Source organism: Geotrypetes seraphini, chromosome 3 (genome assembly GCF_902459505.1).
Source record: "Geotrypetes seraphini chromosome 3, aGeoSer1.1, whole genome shotgun sequence".
Classification (NCBI taxonomy): Eukaryota; Metazoa; Chordata; class Amphibia; order Gymnophiona; family Dermophiidae; genus Geotrypetes; species Geotrypetes seraphini.
The window spans coordinates 25,689,596-25,713,739 of NC_047086.1; the positions used below are offsets into that span (position 1 = coordinate 25,689,596).

Here is a 24,144-nt window from a genome sequence, read left to right on the forward strand (position 1 = left end):
CTTATCATGAACCAGTACAGGGAAAACCTCTTACTGCTCATCCTTTGGTATCCAGATTCATGAAAGGGCTTTTCAATGTGAAACCACCTCTCAAGCCTCCACCTGTAGTCGGGGACTTTAATGTGGTTCTTTCCAGTTTGATGAAGCCACCATTTGAACCAATGGCCACAGCTCATCTCAAGTTTCTTACATGGAAAGTGGTCTTTCTTATTGCTCTCACCTCTTCCAGTAGGGTCAGTGAGTTACAAGCACTAGTAGCAGATCCACCTTTTACAGTTTTCCATCATAAGGTGGTTCTGCGCATACATCCAAAATTTCTGCCAAAAGTTGTCTCTGACTTTCATCTCAATCAGTCGATTGTCTTACCAGTTTTTAACCCTAAGCCTCATTCTCATCCTGGAGAAGCGGCCTTGCATACTTTGGACTGTAAACAAACTTTGGCTTACTACCTTGATCGCACAAAGCCACACAGAACTTCTTCCCAACTCTTCATCTCATTTGATCCAAACAAGTTGGAGAATCCTGTTTCCAAGAGAACGATTTCCAACTGGCTTGCCACCTGCATCTCGTTCTGCTATGCTCAGATCAGAGTGGCACTGGAGAGCCGTGTCACAGCCCATAACGATAGAGCTATGGCAGCTTCTGTGGCTTTCCTCAAATCTACTCCTATTGAGGAAATTTGTAAAGCTGCCACCTGGTCCTCAGTTCATACCTTCACTTCTCACTACTGTCTGGAGTCTTTCTTCAGGCGGGATGGGCACTTCAACCAATCTGTATTATAAAATTTATCTTCCTAATGGCCAATTTTCCCACCATCCCATTTTGTTAGCTTGGAGATCACCCATTCTTGTCCTGGGATAAAGCACAGTTACTTGCCATAACAGGTGTTATCCAGGGACAGCAGGTAGATATTCTCACAACCCACCCACCTCCCCAGGTTGGCTTCTTAGCTGGCTTATCTAACTGAGGGACCGCGCGTCTACATCGGGCGGGAAGGCACTCGCGCCTGCATAGTGCAGGCTAGCCAGAACTTTCTAAGTTCTTAGAGTGCAATTCACTCTAAAGTGTCCGTACGGGGGCTCCGTCGGTGCCATCACCCATCAGTGAGAATATCTGCCTGCTGTCCCTAGATAACACCTGTTACGGTAAGTAACTGTGCTATGCATGTAAAGATATTTGTATTTCTTTTAAATCCTCAGCAATGGAGGTGCTGGGTGGGTCTGGTGGCAGGAGGGAGTGGGCATCCCTCCTGCCATATTTTTCTCATTCAGGGGGGGAAGAGGGATGGCAGGAGGGAATGGGCATCTCTCTTGCTGATTTTTGCTAACACAGGGGGAGGATTCCTGTTGCCATAGTCATGGGGGGGCTTTTTTAATGGGACAGATATTTTGCATGTGTAACTCACGCAAATATCTGTGCCATTTTTTTAAAATGAGAACAAGTAGACCTGTTATTTTTTTGGGATCGCTAAAACCTTTGTTTTGTTTTTTGTGCATAGCCAAGCAATGTTTGTGTATCAATCGCTTGGCTAGTTTGCATGGGGTTTTAGCTAATTTGTCTGGCCGGATGGGAAAATGGGTGATTGAGGGGAAAACACGTGGTGAGCTGTTTGTGCATTGGGTCGGCAAATGTGATCGTCACTAAAGCTGAAAAACAGACTCTACCCATAGGAGGTTGATGTAGCCACTTTTATCATCATTGGACCTTTCTAACAACAGATCACTAGGTCCTTCAGGTGATGAACCAGGGCTATGTCCTTCATTTACAGAAAAAAAAACCTCTGAACCATCTTCCAAGAGAGTCTCTTTTCAACTCCCATCAGAAGACTCTCCTTCACCAAGAGCTCTCAGCCCTCCTCCAGCTTAATGCCATAGAACAGGTTCCCCTATGGGAGAAGGGCCAAGGGTTCTAATCCAAATACTTCCAGGTACCCAGAAAAACTTGGATATCTCTGTCCAATTGTGGACTTCCATGTTCCCAGCAAATACTTAGTGAAGGAGAAGTTTTGCATTATCTCTCTGGGAACCTTGCTACCAGTGTTAGAAAAGAATGACTGGCTCTACTCTCTGGATCTCAAGGAAGCATACATCCATATTTCCATCCTATCTGCCCACAGGAAATATCTTCTGCTTTTGAGTGGGAGCACATCACTTCCAGCACAAAGTGCTACCATTTGGACTGGCATCAGCACCCAGAATGTTCACAAAATACTTAGTGGCAATAGCTGCAATCCTCCTTTCATGGAGCTTCCATGTATTCTCTTACCTAGATGACTGGTTAATCAAGGCCTCAACACTGCAACAAGCTCACCAGGACTCAATTCCACGATCTGTCTTTTGGAACTTCTGGGTTTGCAGTCAACTTACCGGAAATCCCATCTTCAACTCACTTAATCCTTAGAGTTCATTGGTTTGACAAGATTTTGAACAGAAGTTAGGTTAAAAGAGGACTATGCTGTTAAGCTTATACCTAAATGAAATATTTGAGTTTCTCTTCACTCTATCATATCCTCCTCCTCAAATATTGTGGTGTAAGAAAGATTTAAGTTGTCCCACTTGATGGTGAAGTCTCTGACTGAGCCTAATGAGGTCGGTACTCTCCCCTAGCTATAGTAAGCTTTTGAGCTTACTGAGCATGTGCAGGATTGCCCTACTCCACAAGCCCCCTCCCCTCCTCCTGTCAATTTTTTTCTGACCTGCTCTTAGTCAGTCGCGGCTCTCCCCTTCTCAGAGAAAAACAAAAGATTAAAGTAAAAAGTAGTTTTAGTCAGGAAAGCCTTGGCTTTCTAGCCCTTCGGGCAGTTAAAAATTAAAAAAACAACCTGTAAATTCCTCTCCTGTCATAGCAACTCTTCAGTGACAGGGTAACTGATTCTACAAACCGTCAACACTTCTGCCTGTGTCAACTAACTGCAAGTATTTTATATATATAAAAAACAAAACAGAACTGCTGTACTTGTGTCAATATTTACCGAATAAACTTCAAAAAAACCAAAGGGATTACCAATAAAAAATATAACTCAAATACAGAATAATTGGTAAACTCTTTTTGTTAAACCAACACTGGAATGATAGCTGCACTTCAAGCTCAATCATTAAATAAACTCAGTAATTAGATAAGGGGTTTCAGTACGGGCTCAATTATCCCCACGAGTAACCAAAGGCCCCGGGCAGGTATTCATAAGTGACTAGCACTTAGACAAAAGTCTAAATAAATCCTGCCCCGTACATCATAATACCCTCATGTTTTTAAACTTAACCTTGATGAATAAATATAAAGTGCAGACATGCATTCAGTGTGGGAACAAAGAAAAATGTAAGGTGTTTCAAAAAAAAAACCCCAAAAAACACAATATAGAGAACGAGGTAAAAATAACCTCCCCAAATCCAAAACCATGTACATTCAAAAATCCCCAAAATCATATGAAAAACAATGATATCTCTCTCAACAATTCAAATCAAAGTTCATATCAAAATATCGTTTTGTAATACCGTATTGTGTTTCCGGTTTACTTAATAAATAAATAAATAAATAGACGAATAGATAATTAATCCAACTGAATTAGCTAAATTTGTCAGTTCATATATTCCAATTCATGATGGTACTGGATCTTCATTCAAAGTAAACAATTCATGTCAGTACTAGATCTTCATTCAAAGTAGAAAATCAGTAAAAAGAACAAATAAGACGGAACATTTACAAGAGTCAATTGAACTACTTAGCTAGAGCAACTGGAGTCTCCGTTTCATGTGCCCAATTCATGTGGACACTGTATCTCCGCTCGATAGGCCCTGTTTCGATATCTTCGTCAGGAGGGAGAAATGAAGAAGGCAGTAGATTCTCTGGTCCAGGGCGAAAAACACAATATCATAATCCAGCAAGCCCCACTCCATGTAGAAACATAGAAACATAGAAAGATGACGGCAGAAAAGGGCTACAGCCCATCAAGTCTGCCCACTCTACTGACCCACCCAATTTAGTCTGTGTGCTAATGACCCAATTCTTTAACTTGATCTTCGTAGTGATCCTACGTAGGTGTCCCATTTATTCTTAAAGTCAGGTACGCTGGTGGCCTCAACCACTTGCACCGGAAGCTTGTTCCAGCGATCTATCACTCTTTCCGTGAAGAAGTACTTCCTGGTGTCGCCATTAAATTTCCCTCCTCTGAGTTTGAGCGGATGTCCTCTTGTGGCCGAGGGTCCTTTGGGAAAGAAAATGTCATCTTCCACCTCAACACGTCCTGTGATGTACTTAAATGTCTCAATCATGTCCCCCCTCTCCCTACGTTCCTCAAGAGTGTAGAGCTGCAGTTTGTGCAGTCTCTCTTCGTACGAGAGACCCTTGAGCCCCGAGATCGTCCTAGTGGCCATCCGCTGAACCGACTCGACTCTGAGCACGTCTTTATGGTAATGTGGCCTCCAGAATTGCACACAGTATTCCAGATGAGGTCTCACCATGGCTCTGTATAGTGGCATTATGACTTCAGGTTTCCGGCTGACGAAACTTCTTTTGATACAACCCATCATCTGCCTTGCCTTGGATGAGGCTTTCTCCACTTGTTTGGCAGCCTTCATATCTGCACTGATGATTACTCCTAAATCTCGTTCTACTGAAGTCCTAGCCAATGTTTCTCCATTCAAGGTGTAAGTTCTGCATGGATTACCGCTACCAAGGTGCATGACCTTACATATCTTAGCGTTGAAGCCCAGCTGCCAGGTCGAGGACCAGCATTCCAATGTAAGCAGGTCCTGCGCCATACTGTCTTGCAAGTTGCTTTCACTTACTATATTGCATAGTTTGGCGTCGTCGGCGAATAATGTTACTTTACCTTGAAGCCCTCGAGTCAAGTCCCCTATGAATATGTTAAAAAGAAGTGGACCCAGGACCGAGCCCTGCGGCACTCCGCTGGTCACCTCCGAAGTCTCAGAGAGGGTGCCGTTGACCACCACCCTCTGACGTCTGCAACTCAGCCAATCGTTGACCCATGTAGTCAGTGTCTCGCCTAATCCCATCGATTTCATTTTGCTTATCAGCCTGCGATGTGGGACGCTATCAAAAGCCTTACTGAAGTCTAAGTACACGACGTCCAGAGACTCTCCCGAGTCTAGCTTTCCTGTTACCCAGTCAAAGAAGCTTATGAGATTGGATTGGCAGGACCTACCCTTGGTAAAACCATGTTGACTGGGATCCCTTAGGTTCCCCTCATCCAAGATCGTGTCTAATTCACGTTTAAGTAGTGTTTCCATGAGTTTACACACTATTGATGTGAGACTCACCGGCCTGTAATTCGCAGCCTCTGCCCTGCAACCCTTTTTGTGCAGAGGGACGACATTAGCTGTTTTCCAGTCCAGGGGGACTCTCCCCTTACTTAGGGAGAGATTGAATAGCATGGATAACGGCTCCGCCAGGACATCAGCCAGCTCTCTGAGCACTCTTGGGTGCAAATTGTCCGGTCCCATGGCTTTGTTCACCTTGAGTCTTGACAGTTCGCTGTAAACATCAGCTGGTGTGAACTCAAATTTCTGAAACGGGTCTTCCGCGCTTGGTGTTGCTTCCAGCTGTGGCCCATGCCCTGGTTTCTCGCAGGTGAAGACTGAGCAGAAGTATTCATTCAGTAGTTTGGCTTTATCAGAATCTGCTTCCAGATAATTTCCGTCCGGTGTTCTAAGGCGTACTATCCCGTCTGTGTTCTTTTTCCTGTCACTAATATACTTAAAGAAGGATTTGTCACCTTTTTTGATGTTCTTTGCTAAAGTTTCTTCCACTCGAAGTTTGGCCTCCCTAACCGCTGTTTTGACCGCTGCAGACTTGGTCTTATATTCAATGTTAGCTTCCCCTTTCCCGGGATGTTTGTAGGAGAGAAATGCCTTTTTCTTCTCCTTGACGAGGTATGAGACCTCATCTGTGAACCATTGGGGTTTCTTATTTCTTTGTTGTTTATTTACTGATTTTATGTAGCGGACAGTTGCCTCGTGTAGGGTCAATTTCAGGGTTGACCACCAATCCTCCACACTATCAGTCACTGCTTTGTCCTGCAGCATTTGATGGACGAAATCTCCCATGCGTGCGAAGTCAGTGCCCCGGAAATTGAGTACCTTTGTTTTTGTTTGCGATCTAGGGAAGCCCTTCCTAAGGTTGAACCATACCATGTTGTGGTCACTGGTGGCTAGCGTTTCTCCTACTGAGACCTCCGATACGCTTTCCCCGTTTGTGAGTACCAGGTCCAGGATCGCCTGGGCCCTAGTGGGCTCTAGTACCAATTGATTGAGCCGTACTCCCTTCATGGACGTTAATAGCCTCCTGCTACTACAAGTTGTTGCTGAGAGTGTGTTCCAATCTGCATCAGGCATGTTGAAGTCCCCTAGCAGAACAGTGTCCCCCCGTAGAGTGATGTTCTCTATGTCTTCAATTAGTTCCGTGTCCTGTTCCTCCGATTGTCTTGGAGGTCTGTATACCACTCCAAGATACAGGCATTTTTCTCTGCCTCTGGCCAGGTTTACCCAGATGGATTCCCCGGTGTACTTAACATCTGTGATCCTGGTTGTTTTGATGTTCTCTTTGATGTAGAGGGCTACCCCTCCTCCTGACTTTCCCTCTCTGTCTTGGCGAAGCAGGTTATATCCTGGTATAGTCATATCCCACCCATGAGAGTCTGTGAACCAGGTTTCGGATATTGCCACTACGTCCAGGTTGGCATTCACTATTTCTGTTTCCAGTTCTAGAAATTTATTCCCTAAACTGTGCGCATTAACATACATGGCTCTCCACGCTTTGTATTTGCTAAACCCCTGTGGGGAATTTCCCATTTGAGTCAAAGTGTCTCCTAGTGAATCTTTTGCAATGTGGGTACTTACCTCGGACCCAGAAGCGGAGATTTGGCTCACCTCATCAGGATTGTTACATACTGCTCTGGTATATAAGTGGGTACCCTCCCCCAACCTACCTAGTTTAAAGCCCTACGAAGCAGGCGGGCTAGCCTATGTCCGAAGACGTTCTTACCTCTGCTGGTCAGGTGAAGTCCATCTGGTCCCTGAAGTCCCTGTAGCGCCTCTCCATGGTTCAGGAATCCGAAGTTCATGTCCCGGCACCATCCTTGCAGCCACTCATTCGTTCTCTGGATCCGCTCGTCCCTGGCCTTTCCCTTGCCCCTAACAGGAAGAATTGAAGAGAATACTACCTGTGCTTCTGACTGCTTCAGCCTCTCCCCCAAAGCTCCGAAGTCTCTAGGTATGTCTTCCGGGGCGTTCCTGGCTGTGTCATTCGTTCCGATGTGGATGAGCAGCATGGGGAAGTGATCTTGGGGTTTAAGAAGTCTATCAAGACAGGCAGTCACATCTCGTATTTTGGCTCCAGGCAGACAGCATATCTCCCTCGATTCCATATCCGGCCTGCAGATTGGTCCCTCGGTGCCCCTCAGCATGGAGTCCCCGATGACTATTATCCTGCGCTTCTTTTGGGGGGGTCGATCCGGTGTCCCCAGAGATGGAGCCGTGTGTTGAACCTGTTCCTGTGTTGCGTCGGTAGTCTCTTCTTGCAAGGCCTGGAATCTGTTCTTCAGGTTAAGTTGTGGAGTCGTTGTGGAGCTACCCTGGTAAGAAAAAGAAGAATTAGGTGAAGAGAGTGTAAATAGGGGGGGGGGGGTCTCCTATGTTTGCCCGTGGAGGAGGTCACTAGCTGCCAGGAGTCAGCATCTCCACCATCTCCTGGACTCCAATCACGCTGAAACTCTTAACATGGTGGCGTGCTAGAAGGATGCTTTTAAAACAACCAATGACCCCACCCACAGCAACGCACAGAGATGTAATGACGTGTATCCCTTGAAATAATTGAAAAGAAGGATAAAAATAATCGAATGCTATCCAACAAAGAAAAATACGAAAATATCTATGCATTATGTAAAGCACTTATCTACATTTTCATTTAGTCCATGGGGAGAAAATGCTTTTAGATGAAAAATCCAAAAGTTTTCTCTTTGTAGTAGGTAAGCACTTTCATCCCCATTGAAAGAACTGGAAGTTTTCTCTAGAACACCCCATTTCAATTGAGCAAAAGAATGGTGGTGTTTCAAATTATGGGACACCATAGGAGCTGTTTGTTTGCCTGTATTAAGACAGCTCCGGTGCTCAATAAGCCTAACTTTCACTGCCCTAATAGTGCAGCCTACATAAATAAGGCCACAAGGGCAGGATATTACATAAACCACATGGGTGGAATCACAAGATGTAATAGATTTAAGGTAGTAGGTCTGCTTAGAAATAGGATGAGTCCATGAATCTCCTTGGTAGGAAGTATCACACATAGTGCAATGACCACAGGGGGAATGGAAGCCTCTGATCCCAAAAGAATGAAGTTTCATACAAAAATCCGAGGAAACCAGATGTTACGACAGGTTCTTGCTCCTTGTGAATACAATACAAGGATTATCCTTGAATATTGGGTGTAATTGAAGAACATGCCAATGATTTTGTATACTCCGGGCCACAGCTGCAGATTGAGTGGAATGAGAAATAACACAGTTTTGATTGAGAGATGTTTCTTTTCTTGTCTGGGTAAGCAGAAGATCTCGATTAGCATGACTAGCTCATAAATAAGCTTTACGGATCACAAATGTGGGGTAACCCCTTTTAAGAAATTTATCCCACAGGATTTTGGCTTCTGCTTTGAAATCTGCGTTGGTAGTACAGATTCTTCTGGCCCGTAAAAATTGGCCTATAGGAATAGCTGCTTTTAAGCATTTAGGATGACAGCTCGAATATGACAGAAGATTGTTTCGCTCTGTATTTTTATGATGAACCTTGGTGAAGAGATTACCCCCTTGGACCATAACCACGGTGTCTAAAAAAACAATGTGTTGTTTGTGGCTAGTGTGAGTAAACCTCAGACCTGTGGTTAAAGAATTAATCCAGGTGACAATAGTTATAAGTTGTTCTTCGGTAGAAGTCCAAATAAAAAAAGATGTCATCTATGAACCGCAACCAACAGATGATATGTTCAAAGAAAGGATGAGGGTACAAAAATTGTTCTTTGAAATGCGACATGAACAAATTTGCTATACTGGGGGCCGCCATAGTCCCCATAGCGACCCCCTGATTTTGTTGGAAAAAATCTTGATCAAATCTAAAATAATTTTTTGTAAGAATCAAAGTTGCTAGGTTCATCAAAAATATAGTAGAAACTCTACTGGAAGGGTCACATTTATTTAAAGTGGACTCTACTATCTGTAAAGCCTCAGTCTGGGGTATACTGGTATAAAGAGATACCACATCTAAGAGACTCCAAGGGGAGGTAACCAATACTTTCCAGTTTTCAAAGAAAATCAGAAGTGTCCTTAATGTAGGACCTAGACTGTCCCACAAAAGGTTGGAGAAAATAATCCAAAAATTGAGATACTGTATTTTTAAGAGAAACAATAGGTCTACCCGGAGGAGAAGAAAGAGATTTATGAATTTTAGGGATAGTATAAAAAACCGGAGTCCTAGGATGGGCAGGTAACAAAAAACGTTTTTCAGCTTTGGTAATCATACCCTGGCCCCATGCTTGATGGACAATTTTATTGGTGGGATCTTGAGAAAGGAGTCTATAGTTTTGAATGTCACCTAATTGACGGGTTACTTCTTCTCGGTATTGATCCCTATTTTGGACAACAATAGAGCCTCCCTTGTCTGCTGACTTGAAAATCAATTGTTGGTTTTGCTTGAGGGAGTTTAAAGCTTGAGATTCTGCAGAAGTCATGTTCATATATAGTTTACCAGGAGGGGAGGACTCAAGATCACATAGGTCTCTCAAAACTAAGTCCCTAAAAGTAGTTAAATTAGGGTCCATAAGACCCGGGGGAATCCAGGATGACTTGGGACGTAATATGGAAATATCTTAATTGAGAGTAACCCTTGGGCAACCATCTGTCCCTTCTGTCTCAACACAACGGCCAGTTACTGAATCCCAATCTACGCAGTCTGAGTCTCACAGTATGGAAATTGAGAGCTCACTCCTAACTGATCTGCTGCTTTCACAATCTGTCAAAAATGTTCTCCTAGCAACAAGGTGTCCTGCTACACAGAAGTCCTATCAAGCAAAATGGAAACTTTTTCAGTATGGACTCAGGGTCATGGTTTGCAACCCCTCCAGTGTTTGCTGGACCATATATTCACATTTCTCCTGCATTTGTCTGACGCAGGGCTTAAGATGAACTCTGTCAGATATCATCTTTTGGCAATTTCAGCATGCCACTTGTTGGTCAACAGTAAACCAATCTCGCAGCATCCTCTTATGGCACGTTTCCTGAGGGGTCTCAACAATCTTAGACCTCCATTGAAAACCCCTACGCCAGCTTGGGACCTCAGTGTAGTCCTTGATCAATTGATGAAAGAACCCTTTGAACCAACCACTGGGTTCTGCCTCTCTTACTTTCCTTTCCTGGAAAACTGTTTTTCTTGTAGCGCTCACATCAGCTAGAAGAGTAAGCAAACTCCAAGCCTTGGTCACGTATTATCCTTATTTACAATTTTTTCCAAACAAGGTACAACTACAGACTCATCCTAAGTTCCTGCCTAAGATGGTTTCAGATTTCCATCTTAACCAAACCATCACTTTGCCTTCCTTTTTTACCCACCGCCACATGACTCTGAGGCAGAAGAAAGACTTCATTCCTTGAATTGCAGAAGAGCACTGCTTTTTTACCTCAAAGCAACTTCACATCTTCGGAAATCTTCTCAATTATTCATTTCCTACAATCCACCTACCTGTGGTCAACCAGCAACTGAAAGAGCCATTTCATCTTGGATTTCACATTGCATACATTTTTGCTACACAAGAGCTCAGCTACAGCCCCCTGCTTCAATTGGGGCCCACAGGCTGTAAGCTGCAGCAACCTCAATTGCAAACTTGAGGTCCATCCCAGTCCCGGACATTTGTAAAGCAGCTACCTGTACATACTATACCAAACACTACTGCTTAGACCAAAGTTTAGCTCAAGACGTTCGCTTTGGAGAATCAGTTTTACCTAACCTATTTGCATTATAGACTGTTTTCCACCTCCCATACACTTCTTCAGCTTGGGACTCACCATCAAGTGGGATTGCATATCCCCTGCCTGTCTCCGAAAAAAGCAAGGTTGCTTACCTGTAACAGGTGTTCTCCATAGACAACAGGGGAATGCAGTCACACTTGCCCGCCCACCATCTCCTCTTTTATAGCTAGGAACGAAACTGACAGGAGGAGGGGAGGGGGTTCGTGGAGTAGGACTATCCTGCACATGCTCAGTAAGCTCAAAAACTTACTCTAGCTAGGGAAGAGTACCGACCTTATTAGGTTCAGTCAAAGACTTCACCATCAAGAGTGACTGCATTCCCCTGCTGTCTATGGAGAACACCTGTTACAGGTAAGCAACATTGCTTTCTTTGAAAACTATCAGTGACATATAATGGTTTGATGTTAGCATACTTGATTTAATTTTATTATTCCTTTCAAACTAACAAAATGTTTAGATACTGCTCTATTCAAAGACCTCATTCCCTCTTCCCTCTAAGTGAAAAAACAGGTAACAAAGATGTATGCTTGCTTGCTTCCATACATACATAAACATGCAGGACTCCTTTTGCAAAGCCACAGTGGTAATTCTCATTCAGCAAATGCACTAAAGCCCATTCAGTTCCTATGAGCTTCAGTGCATTTGCTGCAGGAGAATTGCTATTGCTGCTTTCTACAAGGGGCTCGCAGAGAGGTAAGAAGGCATTCCAAAAGCCATGCTTCCTATGCTTTTCCCAGTCATCACTTTCCAAACTACCTTATATGTTTACCGGTTATGTTTTGAACTTCATTTTTTAGGATGTTAGCTAAAGATGAGCTAATGGCTACACTTCAAAAATGTGTGGAAATCTTGAATTCATCATCCTCTAAGCAACTTAGCAACACATTAAAGAAACTGGAGGAATTTTTGGCCCGATTTGAGTGTCTTGAAGGTGAGTATCTAAAATCCTTCCAGCTTGCCTGATGACAAGAAATCCATATGCAATGCTGTAAAGACATGAGCTTTTTACTAGATGCATTTAGAGGTTTCCTGTATGCCAATGTCTGTGGGTCAGAATTTTTGTACTTCATGCATTCTTTTGGAATCAAAACCATACTACCCTCCCTATCCTTTTTTTATTATTATTTTTTATCTTTTTTTATTATTATTCCCTATCCTTAATGCATCTACATACACAATTATACCAAGAGCATATACAGACAATAAAATTCTCCAAAATGTTTATGTACAGCAAAAGGTGGTGGAGTAGCTCTATGTAAAGACCAATGTCCAGGTGACTAAAATGCAGGGGGCCTGGGGAAAGAGAGAAGCGATATGGATAACTTTGAAAAGAGAAGATGGAACGTGAGTGTTGTCTACAGACCTCCAACTCCATTGCAGCAATTTGATAAAGATCTTGTTGCAAATATCCAAAAGCTGGGGAAGAAAGGAGAGGTTCTGTTGCTGGGTTATTTTAACCTGCTGTATACGAATTGGAAAGTTCCGTCTGTGGAATCGGAAGGAAGTAGAGAGAGATCAGGTGCACTTCAGTGGGGCTCTGCACAGACAAATGGTAACGGAACTGACAAGGGAAAAAGTGATACTGGATCTGATACTCACAAATGGGGAAAGTGTCTTCGCTCCTCCCCCATTCCAGCAGGGGAGAGCCAACGGAGGAGGGCTGCAGTCCGGCCATCGGACCAACTGTCGGCTTGGGGGCCCGTTCAAGCTGGACTTCAGTTTTGACTGTTTTGTTTTTATTTTCACTTCTTTTTAGTTTATGATATATATATATTTTTTTTTTTTTTTTAATCTTACTCATTGTTTTGCCACTTGTTTTGTTTTATTTTATCATTCAAATTTCATTTAAATTTCCCCAGAATTCTATTGCTTCAACGGTTCTCCCTCTGCATATATTCCTATCTCCCCTCTTTTTAACCTTTCAAATTCCTTTAGATCATTTTAGAATGTTTATTTTCTTATTTTTCTCCTCTATCTCTATTTTTCTTTCTTTATTACTCTTCTAATTGTCATTTTTCCTGGTACTTTAGTTAGATTGTGAGCCTTCGGGACAGTAAGGGAATTTCTAAGTACCTATCTTACTTATAATTTTAATGCACCAATATATTCATTGAAACCCGTTCTGAGCTCTTTTGGGAGGACGGGCTAAAAAATCGAATGAATAAATAAATAAATAAATGTAATATCTGAATGGGGGCCCACCTGGATGGTAGTAATCATCAAATGGTTTGGTTTGATATAACAGCTAAAGTGGGGGGCAGTCACACAAACCCAAAGTCCTGGATTTCAAACATGCAGAGTTTAGTAGCATAGGGGAGTATCTGAAGAAAGAGCTAATAGGATGGGAGGACATAAGGGAAGTGGAAAAACAGTGGTCTAAGCTGAAAGGAGCAATAAAAAAATGGCTACAGGCCTTTATGGAAGGAAAATAAAGAAAAACAGGAAACCGATATGGTTCTTCAAACTAGTGGCGGAAAAAAATAAAGGCAAAAGAGTTGGCATTCGTGAAATATAAAAATACTCAAGAAGAGAAGCACAAAAAGAAATACCAGATGAAAGTGAAAGAAGCCAAGAGAGAGAGATGTCTGGTGAAAGCACAGGCAGAAGAGCAAATGGCTAGAAATAGAAAAAAAGAAGGCTAAAAAATTTTAAGTTATATTAGTGAAAGAAGGAAGATGACAAATGGAATTGCGAGACTGAAAGAAGCTATGAACTGCTTTGTGGCGAGTGATAAGGAAAAAGCAAAAATACTAAACAAACACGGGCCTAGCCTTTATCATTATGCAAAAACTATCATTATAGCTGTGATAGCCTCTAACACGTCTTGATAAGTAAAAGTGTTGTGTGTTCTAAAATAATGCCACATTTTAAATTTTAAAGTCCTGTTAAACCTTTGCACCTCAGCCACTTTAACATCATTATTGGTCACAAAATGATGAACCCCTCTTTGTTGTTGTTTTTTTTAATTCTTCAGAGATCTATTTGAAAATTCTCTACCCTTGTTAGTTTGTATTTTTTCAGCTGTATGACCTAGATTAAATATTGTTTTGAAGGTTTTGGCAACTTCATGACCAGTTTTCATTTGTAAACTCATGACCCATGCATATTTTGACAGGATATCTACAACCGTTGATATGTCTACCTTGGCCCATTATAACAACTAAATCAGCTTGCGACTGTGCATTTACATCAGACACGATCAGTTGGTGTCTTTTAAAACAGACCCTAGCAAGTGTGTATAAATTATAGGTATCTTGGCCTGTGACCCATCCTGCTATATTTTTTCCTGCCGATTGTTTAATTGTGCTTTTTAGCAGCTTGAAGCAAAGTTTATGCCCCCAAAGTTCCCTGTAGCTTTTGGGTATAGTAAATGCTCTTCAATAGTTTCCTTCATGATTATCACAAAACTGTTAACTTCACTCTAAAAATTAGGTCTTAAAGCCTCTTTCTTTTAACAGAGTTAAAATTTTTCTGTTCTCTGTTTTAGTAGACTGCTTCTGGTAATGATTGTATACTCTGGTAACAGTCACTTGCATTTCAGGTGTCAGACAAAACCTGTTTCTGCCAATGTTATCAGAAAAGTGCATTTCCAGGGTCAGCCAACCCTGTTTCCACTGACATCATTAGAAAAGTGCATTTCCAGGGTCAGCCAACCCTGTTTCCACTGACATCATCAGAAAAGTGCATTTCAAGGGTCAGCCAACCCTGTTTCCACTGACATCATCAGAAAAGTGCATTTCCAGGGTCAGCCAACCCTGTTTCCACTGACATCATCAGAAAAGTGCATTTCCAGGGTCAGCCAACCCTGTTTCCACTGACATCATCAGAAAAGTGCATTTCCAGGGTCAGCCAACCCTGTTTCCACTGACATCATCAGAAAAGTGCATTTCCAGGGTCAGCCAACCCTGTTTCCACTGACATCATCAGAAAAGTGCATTTCCAGGGTCAGCCAACCCTGTTTCCACTGACATCATCAGAAAAGTGCATTTCCAGGGTCAGCCAACCCTGTTTCCACTGACATCATCAGAAAAGTGCATTTCCAGGGGTTAGATACCCCCTCCCCTGTTTCTGCTGATATCATCAGAAAGCAGCAGGGGTCATTTCTGGTGATATAGACAGAGGGAGGCATTACTTTGGGGGTAGGCAGTGGGTAGAGCTACCACCATTCATTCATGGCACGAGCAGCACATGGGTATAGCGTGGGCAGGGCATGATGTGGCCTGGTCTAACGCAGAAGTGAACACTGATTGACTGATCCTTATCTTATCTCACCTGTCAATCATTTTGACATGAAGTGTACCCATTATTCTACTAGTATTTAATGTATAACATAAAATCAGATTTCTATACCGCATAACCTTGGAGTTCAATGCGGTTTACAAAAGGTTAATTAGTTAAGTAGGATCAAAGAAACTAATTGATTATAAATTTTGAAAAGATGAGTTTTTAATTGTCTTCTGAAGTGAAAATAAGAATGTGACTTAAGGAGAAGATGATGAAAGACCTTGTCGTGGAAGGTTGCTTTAAAGCAGTGGTTCCCAAACCTGTCCTGGGGGACCCCCAACCAGTCAGGTTTTCAAGATATCCCTAATGAATATGCATGAGAGAGATTTGCATATAATGGAAGTGACAGGTATGCAAATCTCTCTCATGCATATTCATTAGGGATATCCTGAAAACCTGACCGGCTGGGGGTCTCCCAGGACAGGTTTGGACCACTGCTTTAAAGGAAAGTGTACGATCGTGGTATTTCTTACTTTTACAACCCTTGACGGGTAGAAAAACAAAAAGGGTGTGAGATCTTCTGTTATTTCTCTGAGAAGTAATGTAAAATATTTTAGCCAAGTATAGAAGGACCTGACAGAAGGCCCTGACAGAAGATATGTTCATATCTGATTTATTTAGAGTTAGCAGCATCATGACATTAGCAAATATATCATCAACACAGTATCTGTCCCCCCTATACCCAGGAAAATGATCTTTCTCTTGTTTCTAAAATAGGTGAACAGCAGAAGAGCCTACAGTGATACACAAAATGAACAAAGAAACATTACATTTTTATGTGTAAAGAGGGAACCAGATAGATATCCCTCCAATCAAAAAGAGTTGTTAATTTGTCAAACCCACACGGGTAATGGTTTGTGAAACATCCCCGGGCCACTCTCGTAGTGTAATCAAAAATTCAAAAGTGCAACAATTTAAGTGCAAAAATCAAACGTAAGATTCAACTGCTGTTGCTCTATAATAGAACACAACCAGCGTCCAAAATCCATGCTATAGCAATGAACTGAAAAATCCACAGTCATGCAAATGCCAGAAAAATCAAAAAATCACATCAGTACTTATCTCACTGGTATGAAAACTCAGGGTTTACACAAAACGGCTCCATGTGCTACTTTAAGTCCAACAGAGCTCCGTTTCAAAGGTCAGTCCCTTCTTCTTCAGGAACTGTGGCACTGTGTCGCTTGATCACATATCTCCAGCAATCTGTGAAATAAAGCAGATAAGTTTCAAAGATGTCCCCCCTATACAGCAACAAAGCTACACAAAGCAACACCCCACTCCACCCCCCAACCAAACAAAAAACAATCCAAACCCCCTCCCAATGCCCCCCCAAGCCTACCCACCCCACTACCATCTTTGCACCCTCCCTGCCCTACACACACCATAAGAGCATCTTTTGATACAATCACAATTTGTTTTTGGTTTTTTAAAAATCATCTTTATTCATTTTCAAACAAACAGTGACAAGCAAACATTGGTCGGTGATATCGCAAAAACATCATTATCAAATGTCAATACAAGACCAAACAGTATATGTAATAAACTGTGAAGGGTACCGCATCACAGAACAAGAAAGAACTCCCCCTCCCCCAATTCCTGTCGTTCCCCTCCCCAGGAGGGAGTCCCCCATACCAGATTAGTAAGAGTTATAATTAGCATCAAACTCTAAGTGAAATATAAGCAAGTCAGACATTCAATAGTCAACTGCAAGCCACCAGTGTTAGCTTAGTCCAAAAAGGTTCCGATATGGTGGTGAACTGCTGTCCCAGTTTGGAGTCCATATCCTTTATCGTTCTAGGTTCCATCGAAGCTTGCATAATCATCAGGGAATGTCATTGTGGTAGAGTTGGTGAGGTCGGTGCCAGACAGCATTGAAGTATTTACTAATCACAATTTGTTTATTTTTTATTTTTTTTATTTATAAGATTTTCAATTTTAGATACAAGCATTGCCTTACACGATGCTACAGATCCAGAAATTATATTCAATAAAAGTTATGAAGAAAACATTAACTATATCTTATTTGGTCAACAAAAATGAAGATCAAGAAAAGAAATAAACTTCCAAATAGAAATAACAAATAACAAAGTTAATTAAGGTCACGGCATTAGATTCCCTAATTACAGCCAGCTGGCATGTCATACATCACTAGACATGGTTACCGATCTTTCTTTTGATCCAATAAATTCCAAAAGTTGTTTAGACTCAAAGAAAAGAAAATTCTTATCTTGATAAGATACATAACACTTTGCAGGAAATTTAACAAGAAATGTAGCCCCTAAGGCAAGGGTTCTTGGCCTCAAGGACAAGAACTCCTTCCTACGTCTCTGAGTCCTCTGAGCTAAATCTGGAAAAACTCGAACATTAGAGCCCAAAATCTTATCATTTATATGACGAAAATACATATGAAGAATAAATTCCCTATCACTCTCCAAGGCCAGAGTCAACATGGTAGTTCTTTGAGTGATAACCTCAAGGGAATTTTCCAAAAATGAAGATAGATTCATATCCACTACATTATCCGTTAAGGTTTCTGTAGGAGTGGATTCCCCTTGTGGTGTCTTTATATTCAAATAGTAAGCTCTAACAATTGGAGGTAAATTTTCTGGTGGTATGACTAAGGTTTCACGAAAATATTTCCTAGCCATCTCAACTGGTGATAAAATAGGACATTTTGGAAAATTCAAAATTCTTAAATTATTTTTCCTCAGTTGATTTTCAAAGTTCTCCATCTTGCGGGAAACATAAGATCTCTCCTTAACCAATTCCATTTGTACCTTCTTTACATCATTCAGAATATTTTCCTCTTCCTCCAACTTTTCCTTCAAATTATTAAGAAGTACCCCTTGTTGTTCCACCTTGGAAAAGACAGTTCCATAATCTGTTTTAATTGTAGATAAAGTCAATTTGAGATTGGAATCCATGACTGATATGGCCTGCCATAGCGCCTCCATATCTATCTTGTCTGGTTTCTTCATTCCCTCCCGAAGCGCCTCTCACCTCTTCCTCTAAAGTGCAGGGAAGTTTCTGATGTTCCCGTCTCCTCCTTCTTCCGAAGGTCCCTCCTGTACTGGGATCAAGCTCTCCCTCTCAGGGCCGCAAGATTGCAGCCGTTCCCTGCACTAGTGCACTTCCGGGCTGGGATTCAGCGCAGCCCGACTCTCTGCGCTGAGGTTCCCCGGAGATTCCGAGCTTCCTCCCGAAGTAGTTCGAGTCTCCTCACCCGAACGAGCAAAGACGCTCGTTAGCGTTGTCTGGATCAGCCGTTGAGGGGACTCAGTCGCCGGAGGGACCAAGCGAGAAACTCCCTTCCTCTTCCCCATATCGCTACTGGGGAGAAATCGCACAACGCGGGTCCAGGAGCAACGAGCAGCACAGCTCGTTCAGGCATCCACTCCCGACGCCATCTTGATCCGGCCTCTGATCAGCCCACAATTTGTTTAATAACAGACTACACCCCCTAACAGGTAATGACTGCAAGTATGGATGATGGATAAAGTTTAAAGAAATTGATAATTAGACAGTAAAGCACTTAAAAGCACACTGTAATGGTGTTTGCTTTTCAGCATGAGGATAAATTCCTTTCTGATCACCTCACAGATATCTAATCTATTCTGTTATTTGTGCGTCGCACTATACTAAGTAGGCTCAAGGCGATTTACAGCAAGAAAAGAAAATACATTAGAACACAACAGGGTCTAGAAGCGTAAGGAAGAATTTTGGCAGGGTATTGTAATTAGGGCAATGCCTTAGATATTATAGTTTGAAGTTTCTGAATAATAAGATTTTTCTATGCAGGGAAGTATTAGAAGTCAATTATTTGGGGAGGGGGCGGGGCCAAGATGTAAGTCTGGAGTAGAGAATGACACGGTGACAAAATTCATCACCGTTCCCATCCCCGCGTATAACCGCGGGAAACCATCTCCATGTCATTCTTTAAGGAGAGAGGGAAGAATCAGAGTATGAATGGCCACAACCACTGACCCTCAAGCTTTGCTTTGAAGAAAGCTGGTGTAGAAGGATTGAGGTTGAGATAGACACTACAGAATGACAGTCTCTGGTATCCAGAGCAGATATTGTGATGTCATAATGCCTCATTCCACCAGTGCCTAAGATCCAATCACATCAGTGATGTCACAATGGCTTCATTATCCTTGGCTCACATAAGAATCAGAATATGAATGGCCACAACTACTGACCCACAAGCTTTGCTATGAAGAATGCTGGTGTAGAAGGATTGAGGTTGAAATAGACACTAGAAAATGACATGGGATTATTTCCCGCGGTTATCCACGGGGACGGGAACAGTGTCACCGTGTCATTCTCTAGTCTGGAGTACTCTCTTCTCTATTAGTGTTTCTAGATTTTCCCCTCACGATGCCTCATACAAAGTGCAAAGGCGCGGTCCGGATGGGACCCTCACCAATGGACGCTTCGCCCCTGTGCCAGACGACTCTGGACTTCACTGCCAGGACTCCTACACATTCTGGAGAGCGAGGCTCGCTTGTGCTGGCGCCTGGGGCCATGGCGGTCGCACTGGAGCCGGAAGTTTCTTTGTCGCCTCCGAACCCGTTTATTCCTCCGTGTCCCGCGTGTGAGATGCCTGCCTTGCAGAGCAGACCCGATGCCGAAGTGGCTGCAGGGATGGTCTTTGCTGAGGGAAGTCGGGCAGAGAAAGATCCCGCGGAGAAGGTGATATCAGCTGGAGTTGCAGGTTCTGCTTCAAGCCAGATGGAGGTAACTCTATTGGACGTCTGGAAAATGCTTCCAAAAAATGGATGGGACTGTTCAAAAGTCTGCCCAAGAAACAGCTGATTTGGTAAGGAAAGAAGACTCTTTGTCCAAGATTGTTGAAGACTTTAAATCTGATAATGAGATTAAATTTACTGCAGTAAGTGAGGACATAATTTCTTTAAAATCAGCACTAAATGCTTTGATTAAGGACAAACTAATGACACACAGAAAAATAGAACAATTAGAAAATTTTAACAGAAGGCTCAACCTCTGACTGTTAAACTTCACGAGGTCAGTGGAAATTTCTGCAGTAGAGCTGTTCAGGAAATATTTAATACAAAAGTTTGGCTATGCTCCTGAGGCTATACCTCCTTTAAATAAGATTTATTACCTACCTGCCACAAAAAAGCAAGGGAGCAAGCCAGAAATAGAGAATCAAACACAACAAGCTACAATGGACTTGGGAAATATTTCAGAGATCTTGGAATCAACAATATCTACAATTGAAGACAGAGCTACTCTGCTTGTTTCTTTCATTTTTCAGCAAGATTTAAATTCTGTTTTAAAATTTTATTTCCACAAATCACAAACTTTTATTTTTTGAACAGCGACTATGGATATTCCCTGATGTGAATAAAGAAACTCAAGAAAGAAGAAAACTTTTTCTGTATCCATGCAAGTGCCTCATTAAATATGCAAGGATAAAATATACTTTTTTTGTTCCTGATCATTTGCGGTCTTTTTTCTAGACTTAAAGAAGATCTCTAGAGAATAAAAAGAAGTAATAATAGATTGTAGGAGCCACCGTTAAGCCTTTAGCTTTTTTTTTTTTCCTTTTAATAAATTTGGTCCCATGTCTTAAGATCACTCCCTCTACAGATTGTTGAGGTCTAAGAAGGATAGATTTTGTTTCCTTAATGTTTATTTGGAGATAGTTTTTGTTAACTGTTTTCCTCCCTTGTTCCTGCTCAAGTTGTAATTCTTGTATATCATTGTAAACTTTAAATAAAGAATTAAAAAAGAAGTCAGTTACTTATTTATTTATTCAATTATTTAGCCCATCCTCCCAAAGGAGCCCAGAACGGGTTACAAAGTACATCCACAATATAATCGAGACAGGACAGAGATTACATAATTTACAATATAGACATGACAATAAAACATACACACTATACAGATAAAGGAGGACACAGGAGCAAAATAGGGCATAGATAAAAGGGAAAGAGGGGTTTTTCAGGACATAATAATAATAATAACAGTTTATATACCGCAATACCGTTAAGTTCTATGCGGTTTACAATAGATTAAGCGAGGTACAAATTGATTGAATTTAAGAGGGGGAAGAGGAGAGTTAATAGGACCGGAAATGCGTTGTTGAGGAGAAAGAGATTAATAGCACAGAGGAATCACTATGGAGGAGAAAGAAGATGAGTGGGTCAGTTGTCTAGATACTTTAGGAACAGTTGAGTTTTTAGACGTTTCCTGAATTCCTCATAAGTAGTGGGCGAAAGCAGTTGATCTAGGTCTTTACCCCACAATGCTGCTTGATGTGAAAGAAGGTGTTCATGGTGTTTTTTTCAGTTTACAACCTCTAACTGGGCGGGAAACAAAGTAGGAATGAGAGCTTCTCTTGTGTCTGTTGGCAGAGAAGGAGAAAAGGTCAATTATATATTTAGGGGCAAGTCGGGAGTAGAAATCAACGGGCTAGACAAAAGATCACTCAACAGGTCATGGACCTAATGGGCCGCCGCGGGAGCAGACCGCTGGGCTCGATGGACCCTTGGTCTGACCCAGCGGAGGCAAATTCTTATGTTCTTAACTGTTTGAACTGCTTTGAATCAGCTTTGTATCACTGTAAATGCTATGTTCAAAAAAGAAATATAGTCTGCAAATGAGCTTTGGGACTCTCAGTACCTGTCTGCTGTCTGGATTCCTTTCTTAGAAATTAGCAGATATTAAACTCTCTGATGAGAGACAATATTTCTACTGTGCACTAAGCAATAAAATGATTACTGCCTTGCTGCTTTTTTTTGCCCAATTCCCTTTTGTCTAAGAGACTTAGGGCTCCTTTTATAAAGGCACACTAGGGCCTTAACGTGCAGAATAGCGCGCGCGCTAAATTGCCAAGTGTGCTAGCCGCTACCGCCTCCTTTTGAGCAGGCGGTAGATTTCTGGCTACCACGCGCTAATCCGGTGCGTGCGTTAAAAACGCTAGCGCACCTTTGTAAAAGGAGCCCTTAAATGGCTTAATCCATAGTTTCTGATGTCACATCCTCCTGCATCTTTTGCATTACAAAACAGTGTATTGTGAGAATGTCAACAGTGTTTAAATATTGCAGGTGGTGGTGAAGACTTTACACAGTATCGAGATATCTTAAAGTTTTGTAGTTATGATGGAAATGAAAGCTAGGGATTGTTTGTACAGAGATCCCCTGACCATGGAAATCAGTGTGCCAGTTGTCTGGTGACCTGGGTTCTTTCTGATTTGGGTTAGCTGATAGGTCTAATCTTTTTACTCTTTGTCGCTGAACACACACAGGTTCTGTTTCTTCAGAAGAGCATTTGAAGGATGGGAATACTTCACCAAGGAAGGCCTTGCAGAAGAGAACAAATCTTTATCACTTGCAGAAGGTCAGGAAAACTGACTTTATTTCCATCATAATTCTTTTCAATTTTTACACACACTCACACTCATACACACTCTCTTATGCTTCTCCCTCTGTGGCTCTGACCCTTATGCTCATAACAGCTCACTCTCCAGTTTTTGTGACCTCTTGGTAATTAAGAAAAGTTGTTGCTTTTAAAATTCTGTATTTTATATTTTAAAAAAAATTTATTTTTTTTTTTTATTGAAAAAAATTTTCACACTTTTGAAATACAAAAGATTAAAGATGAGGAACTTTACAAAGATAAATAAAGGAAAAATAATCATATATCATGATAACAGAAATTCCTTCTAGCCCACAAATACGAGAGAAGGATGTTGCTACAATACAAAGCCATTTTTAAAGAAAATTACATAGGATTTTTACCTCCTAAATATCTCAGGTACTTAACTTAAATAACCCTAACATAAAGTCCTAACCAAAAGACAAGATTTCAGATCTTATTTCTCGTTAACTGAAAGAAAATTATCTAGTTGGGTGGGATCCCAAAAGACATATTCTTTATTCTGAAAATTTAGCAGACACTTGCACGGAAATTTAAGGAAAAAAGTGGCACCTAGACCTACCGCTCTGGGTTTCAATGCTAGAAAGACTTTCCTCCCAAGCTGTGTAGATCTAACCACATCTGGAAAAATCATTATTTTATCTCCACAAAACTTACCCCCTCTTCTATTAAACTGCACTAGCAGTTTTTAGCGCAGAGCCGCACCGAATGGCCCGCGCTGCTCCCGATGCTTATAGGAACTCTATGAGCGTCGGGAGCAGCGCAGGCCATTCAGATTGGCTCCCCACACTAGAAACTTCTAGCACAGTTTAATAGAAGAGCCCTTAGCCTCTTTATTTCTGAAATACATTTTCATAACCAAAAGTTTGTCTGATTCGTTTACACATGAAATCAGTAAGGTGGACCTAGATTGTATCAAGTCTTGTGAATCTTCTAAAAATTCAGTAAGATTGAATTCAGTTGAGACAAGCTGGTCTACACTGTTAAACAATTTTCCTTTTTTTGAAGCAAATAATTAGAAAACTGCATTGTGTCCGCATTCTCCAAACCTAAAATCTCCTTGAGATACCCCCGAAGGAGGATCTCTGGAGAGATCAGACATGTGTGGAAAATTTATTAAATACTTACAAAATTGGCTAAAGCACAAGACAAAATATCCAAACTGGATATAATGGAGAAATACTTTAAGGATCTCAAGCGCTCACAGCTAAAAGTTCAATATATTTTTCAAGCTAATAACCATAGGGTGAGCTATCATCGGTCCTGTAAATTCTCCTATTTTCTCAATTTTTATCAAAACATTCTTTTTTCATTTTTATTATTTTAAATATTTTAAATGTGTTAAATATTATACAAATCTTATTTTGCTTCATAAAAATACTTTGCAAATCTTTTTTTGATTCATGTACTGGTCTTCAATTAACAAACAG

The 24,144-nt window shown here is 41.5% G+C and overlaps 1 protein-coding gene across 2 annotated transcripts in view; it reads left to right on the forward strand.

Moving 5' to 3' along the window:
• The window catches only part of ORC3 (origin recognition complex subunit 3), a 172,328-nt gene that overhangs the window by 116,530 nt on the left and 31,654 nt on the right, over nucleotides 1-24,144 (forward strand). For both annotated transcript variants that reach the window (XM_033939886.1, XM_033939887.1), the window contains exons 14-15: nucleotides 11,824-11,957; nucleotides 22,584-22,675. In XM_033939886.1, coding sequence (XP_033795777.1) covers nucleotides 11,824-11,957; nucleotides 22,584-22,675 — 226 coding nt within the window. The remainder of the gene's footprint in view (nucleotides 1-11,823; nucleotides 11,958-22,583; nucleotides 22,676-24,144) is intronic.